Source organism: Canis lupus, chromosome 31, assembly GCF_011100685.1.
Source record: "Canis lupus familiaris isolate Mischka breed German Shepherd chromosome 31, alternate assembly UU_Cfam_GSD_1.0, whole genome shotgun sequence".
NCBI classification, from domain to species: domain Eukaryota; kingdom Metazoa; phylum Chordata; class Mammalia; order Carnivora; family Canidae; genus Canis; species Canis lupus.
Window position 1 is genome coordinate 27,940,857 of NC_049252.1, and position 17,693 is coordinate 27,958,549.

The 17,693-nt window shown below is 35.3% G+C and overlaps 1 protein-coding gene across 1 annotated transcript in view; it reads right to left on the reverse strand.

Annotated features, from left to right (window-relative positions):
- Positions 1-17,693, reverse strand: part of SYNJ1 (synaptojanin 1) — a 91,021-nt gene that overhangs the window by 48,737 nt on the left and 24,591 nt on the right. Inside the window, 7 exon segments of the mRNA NM_001290105.1 lie at positions 1,796-1,877; positions 3,036-3,205; positions 4,398-4,494; positions 6,927-6,988; positions 12,527-12,610; positions 13,896-14,121; positions 17,312-17,579. Of these exon segments, the coding sequence (NP_001277034.1) occupies positions 1,796-1,877; positions 3,036-3,205; positions 4,398-4,494; positions 6,927-6,988; positions 12,527-12,610; positions 13,896-14,121; positions 17,312-17,579 (989 nt within the window).

The following is a 17,693-nucleotide window of genomic DNA, read 5'->3' on the forward strand; positions in this document are numbered from 1 at the left end:
CTGAATAAAGTCATGACCGTCTGATTTAATGCATAAAATCTATATTGGCAAAGTCTATAAAGGGAAACTAGAGGGGAAATACATCATGCAAGAATGTATGGTCTTTAGGCTACCACAACTCCTTCATCATAGATAACAATAAACGTGTTTAGAAGAGTCATTGGTCTTTGTATGAACTTTGGCCTCTGACAGTCAAAGCAATGCATAATTCTCACCCAGTCTATGTTTTATTTGGAATCCAGTCATATTTTATGCCTTGTGTTTTTACTTACCTCCTTCCCGTTTGTGTTTCTTTTTATCTATAAGTATCACGATTATCCATATTTATAGAGAGATTAAAAAAAACTAAAATAATATAAAAAAACCACTAAACTAGGTTCATTTGATTACCTAAGGACTGATCCAGAGCTGTTCTTCATTAGTGTGAAGAAAACAATATTAGCCTCCAGGACCTCCTTTATCATTTATGGGTCCCTCTCTTCAAGGAAAAACTAACTTTCACTCCTAGTTTGGCTTTGCCTACTAGCAGTAAATTTCGTAACCAGGCAACCAATTGCTATTTTAGAGGGAGTACACTCTCACACCTAACTACCAACAGTGGATAGTCACCTAACTCAGATTCTGAGAACTAATACTTGTTATACGTTTCATGAAGACTTTTAAATAAACATATTCAGCCACTTAAAAACACAACTCAAAACAAATCCAAGCCATGTGGTAAATGCCATTCAAATGACCAAAAGCTTTTCACTTTTCTTGTCTCTGTCATATTTTCTATATAAACTATAATGATAAGACTCAATGATAGAGTTTTTAAAAAGGCAAAACAGTAAAATTCATTTAGCTACATAAGGCTGCATTTCTGTAGCAGAGAAGAAATGCAGAAGAACTCTACACCCTGTGTTCTGCTTTTTGAGATAGAAAGGACCTCAGCTGCAAAATAACTAATTAACCAATGTCCTGGCCAAATTTAAGATCATTATCTAAAAGAAGTAAGAACATGTTATTTCCTATTCCTGTTTTTATAGTATTTGAGAACGATGCTAAGTTCCTATGTAAGTAAATGAAGACCCAACGGCAGCCTTATGACCCCTATTGCTGCATAACAGGAAAGACTTAGAAAGCTCAGCATTGTAAGTTTGTCATATAGTTGAGACTATATTAGACTGAATAGCATAGGTGGTAAAGGAAAAAAGTTTTAAACAAAGACGGTTACAGAAGCCGAGTCTCATTCACTTTCATTCTCACTAACAAAGACATTTTCACTGATCCTGGTTTTTGTAGCTACTGATTTGAATACCATGCAAATTGTACTGGGTTACAGACTCTCAAAACTATAATCCGATAGATTTGCACATGTGGAAAAGATCCTCCCCAATTCTGAAGAAATTACACAAAGAACAAAGGCCAATATATAAACATTGTGTGTGTGTGTGTGTGTGTGTGTGTATATACCCATATCTATATATATTTTATTCTTCCAAAAGGCAAAAGAAGTAATTATTGGAATAGTATAAATAGCAGTTTTTAAGGGAAAGTGAGGGAACAATACAGTGAAATATCACCTATCTAAAAAGAGTATTTGAAACAAGTAAGGGAATTATTTAAATGAAAAGGAATTTTTTTTTTTGGGGGGGGGGGACCCAGTAAGAGAAGAAACGCCTTTACTGAAGCATAATTTCATTTTATGAAAACCAGTAAGAAACATGAATATTACAAGAACATTGAAAGAAAAGAGGCTTTTGATACAAGTCACATACATACATACATTTCAACTTTTTTTTTTTTTTTTTACCTCTAAGCCAAGGAATGCCTGCACACTATTTGTTCTATCAAGACAGTCCAAGCAGTTTGTTCGAACAGTACCACTCTGGCATCTGCAACAAATTCAGTAAAGTTTAACAGCTAGTTTCAAACAAAAATAATGAAGCTAAAACAAAATGAGAAAAACTAAGGTGATTAAAATATAGCATCTACTTTCTATCCCCAACTTTTTATTACCACAATTTCAAACACACAAAAAAGATGAAGGAATTTTACAGCAAACATCTATAATACCCACCATCTAGATTCTACAACCAGTCATCTTCTGTCATATATTCTTTTTCACATATCTGTTTTATCTACACCCACTTATTTTTAATTAGGTCAGTAGTCAGGAGCTAAATATGTATTCAGATTTATAATCCCATAGCTCTTTGCACATAAAAGATAAATATTTATGGAAGAAAATTTAAAAACCTACGATCTGTTCTCTCTACTGACCTTTACAATTTCTATGGCATTGATGCTAAATATTTCACAAATTGAAAAAAAATGAAAGTTTGAGCTTTATCCACTAAAGTTTACCTCATCCTATACTCTGATCTTAATTTTTTCAATACTTATTTTCCTCCTCTACTTCATAATAAAAAACTGAAGATTTAAATTATACTAAAGCAGACAATAAGCAATGTCTTTCACTTCTATTGGCATTTTTAAACGTCCTTACTGAGGTGAAGAAATAATGAAGATGGTTAATGGTATCTGTGCCTCCCAACACTGGGAATGTCAGCATGATGAACTTGGTTTAAGAGAAAAATAGTGTTAATAAAATTGCAGCTTGCAGTTAAAAAAAAAAAAGAAATATTAAAAGATTAGTTTAAAGAGAGAAGTGGGAATACCTCTCAGAGCATGAGGTCTGGAGCCAGATAATCCTAGCTCTAACACTTCTTAGCTTTGTGATTTGGGCAAATTATTGCCTATGCCTCAGTCGCCTCAAATGTAAATGGAGATAATATAGTACCTACTCCTACAATTGTTGCTATAAATAGATGTAAAGACTACGTACACTACCTGGCTCATAATATGTGCCCAATAATATAAGCTATTATTAATATTACTTGTTCAACTGTAAAGAAAAACAAGCCTAAAAATCAAGTATAATATTTTATTTTATTATAAACTTTGATATAAAGAAAATTTAAAAGTTCAATGTTAAGAATAACTTTTACAATAACCAGTGCCAACTCAAAGAAAAGAGAAATAGAGCAAACCTTTGGACTTCACTTCCATTGAAATAAAAAAATCCATAATCTACAAACTTTTGGACTTGAGGTTTAAGAACACTATGCAATTTTTCTGCCTTTCCTCCTTTAACCATTTGATGATAGTCAAAATTCACCATGTGGATATCAGCAACGTGTTCAGAAGCTTTCAAATGACTCTGAAAGTAAAAAAGGCAAATACTCATCTAAATGTTAACTAAATATGACCTTACCAAGTAACATTAAAACAGAACCTTACATTTTATTTTTTTATTTTTATTTATTTTATTTTTATTTTTGGAACCTTACATTTTAAATTTAAAGCTCAGCATTGTCCCTCGAAACCTCACTGATCGCACACAAAGCTTGCATCAATACTAGCAGTAAAATGGAAAATTACTTGCTGATATCCAATAACATCTTTTTTGTAAAAGCTCACACATTGCCCCCGAGAGATGAGGTGACATAATTAACATCAGAGAACTTAAATAATATTCTCATCTGGTTTAGAAAATTAAAAATTATTTCTAACCCTAGCACTTCATTTTTTACAATGTATCTGTTATAGAATCTCAAAATAAAGTAACTGATTTCAGACAAAACCTATTAAAGACTTAAAAATTCATTTTTTATAATATCATTCAAGTGTTTTAAGTCATTCTCTCAAGTATAATCTGTTTATTAACAATATTTATTTCACAAACTTAAAACAGAACAGTCACATAATTAAGTTACTTCCAGACTTCATTAGATTGAACTTCAGAAAATACTCTCAAACCATTTTTAAGCTTACAATTTTATTACACCATTATTTACATTAATTCATTATTGATTCAATAAGTATTTATGAAGAATACTTTGGTTTTAGAAGTTGGACATATAAAAAAAAAGAAGTTGGACATATCTTTGGATTCTTTTTTACTCGAAATTCTCAGGTTTTCTCTCATCAATACAAGAAGGCATAGCCTTGCAGTTATACAAATGCATTATTCACCATTTCATTTCAGGTTTAAAACAATGACGATGGTTTCTAAGAAATAGGCAAGGCAATGAACAGATGAAGGAGGAAACTGCCTGGTATCTTTTTATCAGTGACAGATGAATATTTTTCAGAGGGGAGGATATTCTTCTGCTTCTCCACAGCATAAATAAGCATATTTCAGAAAACAGCTTCAATTGCTTTGAAAGCTTTCCATATCCCAATTTCAGCAACATTATACAAGACTGTTTCTTAGTAGCCCAAAGAGGTAATGGTTCCAACAAGTACCCAGTCTTTTTCTAGAAAGTAATTTCATTATTGTATTATATTATTTTTAAATATTGTTCTATATGTCTGTGGGCCAGAACAGAAGAAAAAATGATCATGCCTACCTGGAAAGCCTTACTTAGCATATGTTCACCTTCCTTAGATCCAAGCAAATTTACTATTATTTGTTTACCATATAAATTCTTAAGTGTTCTAAAATGCCTATTAAAGAAAAAAAGAAATAAGCATGTATCAAGTGATAAGCTTAATTTTTAAAAAAGATTTTATTTATTTGACAGAGAGAAGAGAGAGAGAATGAGTACACAAACAGGAGGAGCACCAGAGAGAGAGAGAGGGAGGAGACTCCCCACTGAGCATTGAGCCAGAGGTGGAGCTCAATCCCAGGACCCTAGGATCATGACAGAGTGAAAAGCAGATATTTAACCTACTGAGCACAGGGGCCTGTAAGCTAATTTTTTTTTTTTTTTTTTTGGACAATCAGAAATCCATTAAATAGAAACTTCAAGGCAGTTTTCTAAACTCCTAGAATTGGCAAAACTGGATACAAATTCATTGCACCAAATCATTCTTCTCAAAACTCTGAATTTATGAAAATTCAGTTAATGCCCATTTCCTCTGATTCATCAATGCTGAGACTTCCACCTGTGCTGGAGCTGCTGGACCCACCCTCTTCAACATGTGAGGCTGGTGCCAGACAAGCACAGAGAATACAAGCCATCCAACTTGGGGATGGCAGCCACTTAGGAGGGTTGCACCTCATATGTGAGGACATCACATACCCCATGGGTATTCAGGGAGATCTCCTTAACAGTTCTAGTCTTAAGAAAAATAGGCCCCAAATATGAGGGGTTTTTTCTCTCTAGCTTCTAATCATTCCAGGTGCTATAGAGCAATGCCATCCTAAGGAAATATAACAGGAACAGACATAATTACAAACATAATTTTAAATTTTCTAGAAGGTACATTAAGAAAAGCAAAAATAAACAATGAAAATAATTTATATTTTTTTATTTAACCCAATATAGCTAAAATATCATTTCAATATGTAATATATTAATAAGATATTTTACATTTTGCATTTTTAAAAATATTTTTAAAATTTAAATTCAATTTAGTTAACATATAGTGTAAGTATTACTTTCAGGGGTAGAATTCAGTGACTCATCAGTTACATATAACACCCAGTGCTCATTACCATCAAATGCCCTCCTTAATGCCCATCACCCAGTTACCCCATCTCCCTACTCACCCCCCTCCAGCAAACCTCAGTTTGTTCCCTAGAGTTAAGAGTCTCTTATAGTTTGCCTCCCTCTCTGTTTTCATCTTATTTTTCCTTCTCTCCCTCTATGTTAATCAGTTTTGTTTCTTAAATTCCACCAGTGAAATCATTTGGTATTTTTCTCTGACTGACTTATTTCACTTAGCATAATACCCTCTAGTTTCATACATATCACTGCAAATGGTAAGATTTCATTTTTTGGATGACTAATATATATATATATGTTACCAAGTATATATACATATAACATATATTTATATTTTTTATATATATGTAATATATATAAATATAATCATCACACCTTTTTTATCCATTCATCTGTTGATGGGCATCTGGCTCTTTCCATAGTTCGGCTATTGTGGACATTGCTGCTATAAACACTGGGATGCATGTGCTCCTTTGAATCACTATGTTTGTATCCTTCGGATAAATACCTAGTAGTGCAATTGCTGGGTTGTAGGGAAGTTCCATTTTTAACTTTTTGAGGAACCTCCACACTGTCTTCCAGAGTGGCTGTACCAGTTTGCATTCCCACCAACTATGTAAGAGGGTTCCCCCTTCTCTGCATCCTCACCAACATCTGTTGTTTTCTGAGTTAATTTTAGCCATTCTGACTGGTGTGAGATGGTATCTCATTGTGGTGTTGATTTGTATTTCCCTGATGAGTGATTTTGAGCATTTTTTCATGTGTCTATTAGCCATTCGTATGTCTTCTTTGGAGAAATGTCTGTTCATGTATTCTGCTCATTTCTTGACTGGATTTTTTGTTTTGGAGATGTTGAGGTTGATAAGTTCTTTACATATTTTGGATACTAGCCCTTTAACTGAGAAGTCATTTACAAATATTTTCTCCCATCCTGTAGGTTGCCTTTTAGTTTTGATGACTATTTTCCTTGCTGTGCAAAAGCTATTTGGATGAAGTCCCAATAGTTCATTTTTGCTTTTGTTTCTCTTGCTTTGGAGACATGTCTAGCAAGAAGCTGCCGTGGCTGAGGTCAAAGAAGTTGCTGTGCTCTAAGTCTCTGAAACCTAGTTTGTATTTTATACTTACAGTACATCTCAAATTGAATTTCATGTGCTCAATTGCTATACGTGGCTAGTGGCTACCCTATCAGACAGCACATCCAAAGACGTGGCTTTAAGGCCAGGAGATCAAGACCACAACCTAGTGGTACCAACCCCAGAAGTCCAAAACTGGGTATCACTTTCTTCTGATTAAATTAGTAGTCAGAAAAAATTCTACTTACAGCCAAAGCAAGCTGAAATGAATCAGTAAAATATAATAACTAGATTTGCTGTTTAACAACACTTTTAATCAAAACTTATAGCATTATGTAAAAATAATCAGTTTTACCTATCAAAAGCAGGTGCATTGGCTTCAAATCCCCTTGACATACGAACACGATGAGATCCCACCTACACAAGAGAAATACATTTAATTATACTAGAAGCCAACATGTAGACAAAGGAAAACTGTTCATAATATGTAGTAATTCATTTGCTGAACATACAACAGTAAATTGAATAATTGATTTTCATTCATATTATTGTTTAAAAAAATTCAAAGGGTTTCCTTTTCCTTTATTTTTAAAAACATGACTTCTCGGGCACCTGAGTGGTTCAGTTGGTTAAGCATCTGCCTTTGGCTTAGGTCATGATCCCAGAATCCTGGGACCAAGCTGTATCGGGCTCCCTGCTCAGTGGGGAGTCTCTTTCTCCCTCTTTTCTCCCTAGCTTGTCTGCCCTCTCTCTTTCTCAAATAAGTAAATCTTAAAAAAACAAAAACAAAAACAAAAAAAAACATGATGTTATAAAAAAAAAAGAAGTTATAAAACACTTACAAAATAACAAGAATTTTTACTTATGAAAGATATTTCTAAGAGGTCTTTCATATACATTATCTTTTTTAAAACTCAAACTATATGCCCTGTGTAAGTTAACATATTACTGCCATTTGGGCAATAAAAAAACTGAAATTCAGACAAGTGAAATAACTTGTCCTCTTAGGTCAACAGAATTCCAAAAAACAATTCACATGGGAATTTAGGTCTTCTGAACTAAATTCCTACTCTTCCAAGCTGACTACAAGTACAAGGTCTACAAATTTCTTTGTTACACTAAATGCTTTATTCACTTCACCTACATCAAGTCAACAAATTAAAAACAATACTGTACCTGGAAAAACTGGCTTTCCAAGGCAGTCTCACAGTCACACACACACACAGAATCAGAAAATATGGGTTAAGAGAATTAAACAAAATGGAAAATATCTGCCTTTCTGTTTTGTTACAGTTTTTCTGTTCTCACAAAGGAGAGTAGCAGAAAGATGAGACAAAATTAAGAAAGATACAAGAGATGCCAAGACGAAATATAAAAGTAACACCAGATTTTCCCTGAGCTTCACTTTTAAACATCTCCCTCTGAAGCTCTGAGATCAAAGTTCCCCAGAATTCATTCTCCCTAATCTGGACAAAGTGACTTTAAAGGGGCATGGGAACATTAGAAACAACAAATACCCAGCATTTGCTTCATGTGGATGGAACTGGAGGGTATTATGCTGAATGAAGTAAGTCGATCGGAGAAGGACAAACATTATATCGTCTCATTCATTTGGGGAATATAAAAAATAGTGAAAGGGAATAAAGGGGAAAGGAGAGAAAATGAGTGGGAAATATCAGTGAGGGTGACGGAACATGAGAGACTCCTAACTCTGGGAAACGAACAAGGGGTAGTGGAAGGGGAGGTGGGCGGTGGGTTGGGGTAACTGGGTGATGGGCACTGAGGTGGGCAGTGGAAGGGATGAGCACTGGGTGTTATGCTATATATTGGCAAATCGAACTCTAATAAAAAATCAATCAATCAATAATAAAGGGACATGGGAAGAAGGCTACCAAATCAGTCATGCAGTTCAATGGATAAAATCAGAAAATAAATTCTAACACGCTCATCCAATTTGAAAATTAAATTAACAGTATTATTCATTCATCATTCTTCTCTCCTGATAAGCAAGACAACCTACTAACTCTCCTGATAATCAGTATCCTCTCTTTAATGTTTTTTCTTTTTTTAAAGATTTTTAAAATTTACTCATGAGAGGCACAGAGAGAGAGGCAGACACATAGGCAGAGGGAGAAGCAGGCTCCCTGTGGGGAGGCTGATGCGGGACTGAACCCCAGGACCGGGGGATGCCAGGACCAAGGGTTCACGACCTGAGCCAAAGGCAGACGTTCAACCACTGAGCCACCCACATGCCCTTTGTTTTTTCTTTTCAATAAGAAATAGATTAGCCTAATGTTATGCCTATATTCAATTTTACTTTATAGTGCTTAGTAGTCTTCATGAAAATTTTAAAATTTGAAAGATGTGTACCCCAGGACATTAAGCATTTTAGACTGAAGAAAATTCAGCAGAAGTCGATACCTCTTCATTGGAGTACTCTCAGGTAATTGCCTATAACTCTGTAAAAATCCAAGACTTAGCATTTTGTCTATTGATTAATATTTATCTTGAACAGTACTGCCAACTGTCAGGAAGGTAAAACAAAATACAAGTTCTGTTTTTCAAGCAATGGCTGGGGTTGTTCCCCATCATCCTGCTATAACACACAACTAGCCACACATCATACTCTAATAGTAATATATTGGTTAAACTAGATTGATTTTATTACTAAAGTTTTAGGACAATTGCCTAAAAAAATTCTATAATAAAAGAGCTCTTATATTAATTATGATAAAAGTAGTACTCCAGAAAGTTTTAAGGCTTAAAATAAGCACAAATTTATCCAATTTTTTAAAAAAGTTGTATCAAAGATATTTTTTAAAAAAACATTTAATTGGATGGTATGGGACATCATTTTCCATCAATATTATTGCTTCATGTTCATGTATTTCTAAAACTTCAATTCGACCAAAAATCGTTGCACACTCAATACTAGACATAGATCTGATGATGTTTACCATCTTTTAAGGCTAATTTAAGCTAGAACATACTGTCAGAGTAACAGTGTAAATTGTAAATGTTAAATAATTTCAAAGAAACAAAGTCATAAGTAAAATGAATGAGTTGCTACCACTTAAAATATCATTCTTACTTGTGTAGCACCTTATGACAACTCCTATAATTCCTCTAATTCATACTGACATTTGCTTTTTCTATAAAAGGCCTGCCTCTCCAAACAGATGGTAAGCTCTCTCTGAAGCAGCATCAGTACAGTCTTTGAATCTCTCATAGTATACAACACTATACACCCAGTATAGAATAATATACATTGGGGAAGTATTAAGTATTTAATGAAGAGATCAGTGTGGAGGGGGGACTGACTCCATTCAAGGAGATCTGAATGGCCTATATTGAAGGATGACAACTTTATTTGGGGAGCAAAGGACACCTGTTAGAAGACAGGAAGGCATGAGGTTAGATAGGTAGAGGAAAGCAGAGGAAGACAGATTGTGAAGAAAAGGGCATCTTGTAGATCTGATGAACATAATATATCAAAAGCCGGGAAAAGTGCCAGAGAGCTGGGAGAAGACCAGTTAGAAAACTGTGAGAGTCTTCTGGGCAAGAAGAAATGAGAAGACCCTAACTGGGATGATAGCAGTGGGAACTGAAAGAAAGGGAGAGTCCCAGTGCCTAGGAGAACGCTGGGCTAAGTGTCACAGGGCAGGCTACCTTTGCTGGTTCAGGACTGGCTGTTGGAACAGATAGGCTTGGAGCTGCTTGAAGGTCAACAGACCTTAGAGATGCTTAAAGAATAGCAGAATAGCATCATGTACACAGAAGTTCTCAAATGTGAATGGTAGGGAACCTGGTTAAAAATACATATTGCTGGCCCCATTCCAAGAGGCTCTATTTCATATTTCAGCTGATGTGAAGTTGAGGCCATGAATTTGTATTTAATCATTTCAGGTGATTCCTTCAAAATCTTACAATTAAAAAACCTCTGAGGAATTAACTGTGGAGGATAAAAGGCAAGTCAAGGAACAACTCCTAAGGATTCTCTGCCCGTGCCTTCTGAAGTGGGACATCTCACTAGGTAACACTGACTTCAAGGAACCCCAAAATTAATTCCAGTCTTGAGAATACACAGGATACCTAACAATCGTTTTCAACCAGTCTCTGTCAAAAGCCGTTCTTTGTCTTCTAAGGGAAAATAAATTTGGGGACTTGGCATTTTTTTATTTTTAAAAATTAATGTCTATTTTTCAGTTTTTAAAAATTGATAAAATATTTTCATTCCTCTATTACCAATTCTTAGAATGATGGGGAGAATGTTTTTCTGTAAAAGATACTTATAAAAATAATCCATTTCTGTTCCATAAAAGGCTGACTTTAAAAACTACTAAGCTAAATAATTGAGAATCACTTAGTCCTCAACTCAAGACAATAGGCCAGCTCCATGACAATTTAGTAGAACTGCTGGACTGTTTCAACGTCTTAAAAATTATTATTTCTATCAAGAAATGCATGATTTAAAAATCCACAGTTCTCAGCCCATAAACAAGATGACATTAGCCAGACAGAAACTGTGTGGGCCAGCCACAGATCACAGCAGGAGGGAGGAGGGTAGCCTCATCCATCAATGTGACTACTCAACATCCGACCATCTTGAATGGTCAAACACTGTAATTCTGAGCTTCTAATAAAATATCACAGAGAGTGGCAAATACAGAGCCCATAAATAGATCACTACCATTTCTTATACTCCTCTGTCTCTAAAGCAAAAGCATTCACCTTGCATCAAAACAAGGCTTTAGGAATGTTCTTGAATATTCTAAACACCCATCGCTGATCACAAAGGTTTAGAGGAAGTGGAATAGGGTTGGGATTCTTTCCCAAAAGAGACTTGGCGAGAGATATATCTACTTAAGTTATCCCTACATGCCAAAGAGAAAACCTGCATAAGTTAAAATTCTTGACAAGAACTCAGGAATTGTAACTGCTTTTAATCCTTGTTAATTCTTGGCCTGTCTTATATAAATTGCAGTATTGCAAAGGTTCAATTGGTCTGCAATCATTCTCCATAACAGCCATCCTAAAATGTGAGCTAAAAGGAAGCTGTGAGCTAAAAGGAAGCAAGATTTTTTTCTGTCCATTTTCTTAGTACTATAGGCTAAGGCATAAAACTTACTAGACAATACACACTAGAAGCCTAAAATGAAAATAATGTATACTTTAGGGACTAAATATTTTGTAATAAAAATAAAATGCAAAATCACGCTATTATGGGCAATCTAATGTTATGAACTTACATGAAAAAAATCTTTTATTTTAAAGATTAGATATTTATATCAACAAAATTAAAAAGAAACCATCAGGAAGCAAACCAAAGAACATACTACAGATGATTGGTCCCTACAAATCATAAAGTAAAATTTCAGTATCAGATATATTACTGATTACGACAATAGCTAACCCTTACAACAGTGTTGCCTGTGGGTACCAAGCACTGGTTTTAATATTTTTCATTTTATCTTTACAACCCTATGAAGAGGAACTACTAATATTATCATTCCCATTTTACAGATAAGCAAATTGAGACACAGAGGGGTTAAACCACTTGCCCATGAACACACAGCTAGTAGTGGCAGAGTAAGGATCCAAACTGAGAAGTCTCGTTTCAGATGCCTTTTTAACTACTACATTCTCCTACCTAAAGGGGCAAAATTGTTATATAAAGATACAGAGATAGTAAATATGAAACACTAAATATCAACGTGCTATGGAAACATTAAAATTTTAATATTAAAAACAGCAGTTGAATTTCTATGGACATCTGAAAGAATATTAAACAAAAATATCTAAGACAATTCCAAGAATGCTTGTATTTAGACCCTCATTTGTGTATCTAGCTAATATTACTAAACTGAATAACTAACTAATGAAGTAATGAACTACCCTGAGAGGTTAGAAAACATTCAAGAGAAAACACAAGACAAAACAATGTTGTACAGATACCTGCAACCCTGGTTGCTCCCAGAACAAAGGAACGGATCCCCGGATTTGTATGAAAGAAGAAACAGAGTCATCTAAGTATACAACCTACAGAGAAAAATAACATATAAAATATTTCCACAAAGTTACTACCTCTACATTACAAAGACAAATATACTAACATCTCTTGCATGCTAGTTTTATCTTATAACCAACTCACATCTAATTGTCCTAACAAAATATCCAGAAAAGGCCACCAAATAAGTGTGATTTTTCTCTTAACTAGTGATAGTTTTTCCATAAATTAACCAAAAAAATAGTAAAAATATAAGCATAAAAATCACTTTTAGAATGCCTTCTGAATCTCAATATTTTACACACATACTTTTATATTTATTTTTTTTCTTTAGCTTTTTATATTTTCTAAAACTAATTTGAAGTACTGAGTTGGGGGATCCCTGGGTGGCGCAGCGGTTTGGCGCCTGCCTTTGGCCCAGGGCGCGATCCTGGAGACCCGGGATCGAATCCCACATCGGGCTCCCGGTGCATGGAGCCTGCTTCTCCCTCTGCCTGTGTCTCTGCCTCTCTCTCTCTGTGACTATCATAAATAAATAAAAATTAAAAAAAAAAAAAAAAAAGTACTGAGTTGGGCTGGGGGGAGGCCTGAATGTACAATAATATAGTTTCAGAGCCAAAAAAAATGTTTTTAATTCAAATATAATGAACAGTGTTATATTAGTCTCAGGCATATGATATAATGATTGAACAATTCTATACATTTCTTAGTGCTCATCAAGATAAGTGTACTCTTAATCTCCTTCATCTATTTCATCCATCCCCACTCCCCCACCTCCCCTCTGGCAACCACCAATTTGTTCTCTGTATTTAAGAGTACTTTTGTTTGTTTGTTTCTTTTTTTGTTTTGTTTCTTAAATCCCACATATGAGTGAAATCATATGGTATCTGTCTTTCTCTGACTGCAAATGTCATAACTTACTTTTAGTTGGTATATATATCTACCTTTAAGAGCTGGGCTTGATTTAATTTTTTTTATTTATTTATTTTTTATTTAATTTCACACAAGAAAACATTTTATTAAATTATCTAGCTCTCTAATTGAGGATTTTTAAATTCAATACCAAAACGTATAGCACTGACATCATGCTAATTAGTAAAAATCTTGTTACTCATTTGAAGAGTCATACCGAAGTTTGTTTATAAATAAGTTTGTCTTAGGGAAGTCTTTCTTAAGGCTAGTAAGCAGCCAAGAACAACCACAAAATGACATTACAGATGTGAAAAGGAGTTTTGAATCCAGTAGAAATCTATGGATCTATTATTTTCTGAGCCTCTCTTCTAATACATGAATCAAGCAATATAAAACACCATGTACCTGTTCTGTTTCTACAAAATTAGCAACGTGACCATCATCATTTGTTCCTCGGACATTAAACCTGGTCCCAGCTCGTTCACAGCTGAGTCTGGAAATGAGGCAAGCCTTTGCCTGCTTATGAGCAGCATAAATTGTTCTGATTTCTACTCCCCCACACATGAGGCGTAATAACCAGTCATCACAATTCACACCATAGTGCTTGAGATGCAAATGCAAAGACTGATTCCTAGCAGAAAAAAAAATAACTCATTAGCTTACTGAGTACCAGATAACACAGCATAAGTTTTAAAACAGTGCTCCTGAAACATTAATTTAATGTCATTCAATTAAAAGGCCCTACAAATAAGTCAATTCATTTACATTTACCATGCTAGGAATCAAAAGATGAGGCTATAAAATGTGATCCTCCGGCATATGATCTATGGTTCAAAGAAAAGAAACATATCTTTTATATTTTTAGTATCTGTGCTCCATTCTGTTGTCTTTTCATATAATGTATATATAACCTAACTTTCCCCCAAAAAAGGATTTCATACAAATACTCCCACCCCACTTTATAAAGCTCTACTCTTAACGTTTGACTTTAATAAGGCTCTAAATAGCCAACTGAACTAGTAGCTACCATATTAATACATGTCTAGATTTTTCCATTACTCTGAATGGTTTAGTGGGGGCCTCGTTTTCAAATTTTTTCAGAGCAAAAAGTTTTATTAAAATAAACATACAGAAGCCCAATGAGTAGGAAACTCACCAGAGCTGAGTCACTATGGCTAAAGCAGGGATAGGGGCTGGAATCCTGCCAGGTTGGCTACCTTCTGATCCTGCTGACTGCCTCTTCTGGGCTCTATACTGGACTCTAGCCCTCCAAAGAATGCATATGGAATATCCTGACCAATTTATCACCAAAGGAAATATATTGTTATGCAGAAAAACTTACTGGCTGGCTTTTCAGAGAACCAGGAGTCTCATAAAAGTGAATTTTCTATAATACTGAAGCTTGGTTCTCAAGTTTTAAAACTCCCCTGTTTTAGGTAGAAATTTTTCTTAAGTACTCTGCACTATCTCGCTGTCTTAGTCTCATTAATACACAGCACTACTGCTAGACCAGCAGCTGCCCAGCCCTCCTCCTCAGGGTATAGGTGATGGTAGAGATAAGACAGCTGGTGGGCATGTGCAGTTCTGATAAACCATCTACGTAAGTGAATGGTGAGATTACTATTAGACTAACACTCAATCCAATGGCCATTAAGTATTTTCAAAATATGACATAAGCCTCCATACTCTACTATTGCCTATACTGATCTGAGGTGAAGTTCAAATGACTGTGATCCAGTATGTCCAGATACCATAGAGAGTCCCATGTCATGGCAGAGGTATAAGCAATATACCTGTCTCCATTTAAATACAAGTGGGATCCTATGTATTTGTTCAGGTAGTTTCTCTCTCTACCATCAGTTTTCATTTCTCTTTGCTGTCAATGAATTGCTGTCTTAATTCTATTTAAATTCATAAACAACTCTCAACTGGCCGCAGCTTCAAATCTCCAAAGGAATAAATGAGTGGAGTTTTTGTGATAGGTGTTTGTGACTCTGGAAACAAAACTTACTTGGCTGTATCCTGGAAAATATTTCTACTAAGCTACAAGAGTATGCATAATACATTCATAAAGCTTTCATTTTTCTATGCAAGGTGAAGCTCAAGAATGCCAATCCTTGGAAAAATTGTAGAAAGCGTAAAATTACCAAAACTCATTTTTGGTGTTTTAGTCTCCCTTTTGTTCAACCTGTCTCCTATTCAATAAACCCCTTCAGTCTGTTAGGTAAACTGTTGCCACCTCCACCCTTAAGTAAATGAAATAAATAAATAAATTACTCCTACTGGTTAAACTTAGCAAATGTGCTTAACTGCTGATCATTGGAGCCAATGCATCCACACCTGCTTAAACTTCTAATTATTGGCAAGAAAATTTTTATCTCTTAATCTAAGATATTTGGGGTTAGAATGACCAGAGTGGGGAGAAAAAAGTCAGGGCAGCTGCCCTGCCCATCTGCGCCACCTTAACTTTTCAGGGATTTCCATGTCTCTTCCATCAGAAAAAGTGTGGGGCTGACCTCTAGGCCCACTTAATTGCCCTATTAACCATTCCTTCCCAGCCCTTCATTGTCTCCTCCTTTGTGAGGTTCCAAGTCTCTAGGATGCTGGAGTCTTTTTTTCATTCTGCCTCGTTTCTCCTCTGTATTACTATGCTGGGCCAAAAAAAACTTGCACATTAGCTAAAAAGCTTCCTCTAAAGTTTGTTTCTTATCCTAAGGTTTTGTTGACTTTGAGCCCTCTGACACCCAAGACAGATAGGTCAGACTAAACGGGCCACTCAAGGACTATAGGTAGATGGTGCAAGTGGGAGGAAAAGAAAATATCCAGAACACCTTGAATCTGACCTACTGAGGGAGACCCAAGGGCAGAGAGTCCTGGACTGCGGTCTTAGAACGTGCAAACATAATGAAATATAATTGCTACATGATGTTAGGGGAAAATGCCCACAGCAATGCTGACTGTGGACAAGAGAAGCAATATCCTAGAAAACTGGTCAGCTCCAATAAAGCAGCACTAATTATAGTTACATGTGCTTACCTTTGTGCATACTATAGTACAGTTTATGCATAATCATGAAATATCCATTACCTACTTAAGTCTTACTTTATTATAGTACTAACCTTTATCCTAGCATATCACTTCTTCACAGTCCATTGCTCTTAAATCAAGATTATGCACCTATTACCTTTAAATTAAAAATGAGGGGATCCCTGGGTGGCGCAGCGGTTTGGCGCCTGCCTTTGGCCCAGGGCACGATCGTGGAGACCCGGGATCGAATCCCACATCAGACTCCCGGTGCATGGAGCCAGCTTCTCCCTCTGCCTGTGTCTCTGCCTCTCTCTCTCTCTCTCTCTCTCTGTGACTATCATAAATAAATAAAAAATTAAAAAAAAAAATGAGGCAATGCTGTCTTAGAAAAACAGTACTAAAAAAAAAAAGAAAAAGAAAAAAGAAAAACAGTACTGCCAGAAACAAGATCTCAAAACTATGAACAGTAAATATGAGTATCACAACTTGATTACAACTAATTCATTCTTAATTTTAAAATAAATATCTTAAATATATTTCAGAAACGAAAGGTCAGTTTAGATTGGGCAGAGCAAATGGGTTGCATGTCACATGGGAACTTCAATAAGCTGACACTGGCTGCCTGCTATGCTCTGCTGAGGATTCTGGAGCAGGAGACAGTGGGGTGCTCAATCAGCAATGCCCATCCTTGCTATCTTTGGAAATAACTGATGAACACACTATGCACCAAATCACCAAACTATTGCACAGCAAGCACATGATTACCAAGGGAAAAAACGTTAACACAAACTCACCAGAAAAATCTATTATCAGTTGTGTGTTCTTGCATGCTACGATGTGCATTAAGACTTAGATCTAAACTGATTCCAGATGCAGACCATGCAAAATAAAAGTTTCCTGAATTCAAAACTTTTCGCACTTCTGAAATGCGATCCTCTTCTGAAGAATCAATTCGTAGTGATATGAATTCAGTAGAAGTAACTCGGAAAACTTCAGATTCTTGAATTTTTCCAACAGACATACATCCAGTGACTAAAACCAGATAATGTAACATGGTATCACCTGCAAAAACCAAAGAATTCATCGGATGAAAAGTCCCTGAATTCCCAATATTTTTCAAGTTATTCAAAATTTCCTCCAACTTTCTTGTCATGTTTCCAACTTTTAAAATCTGAC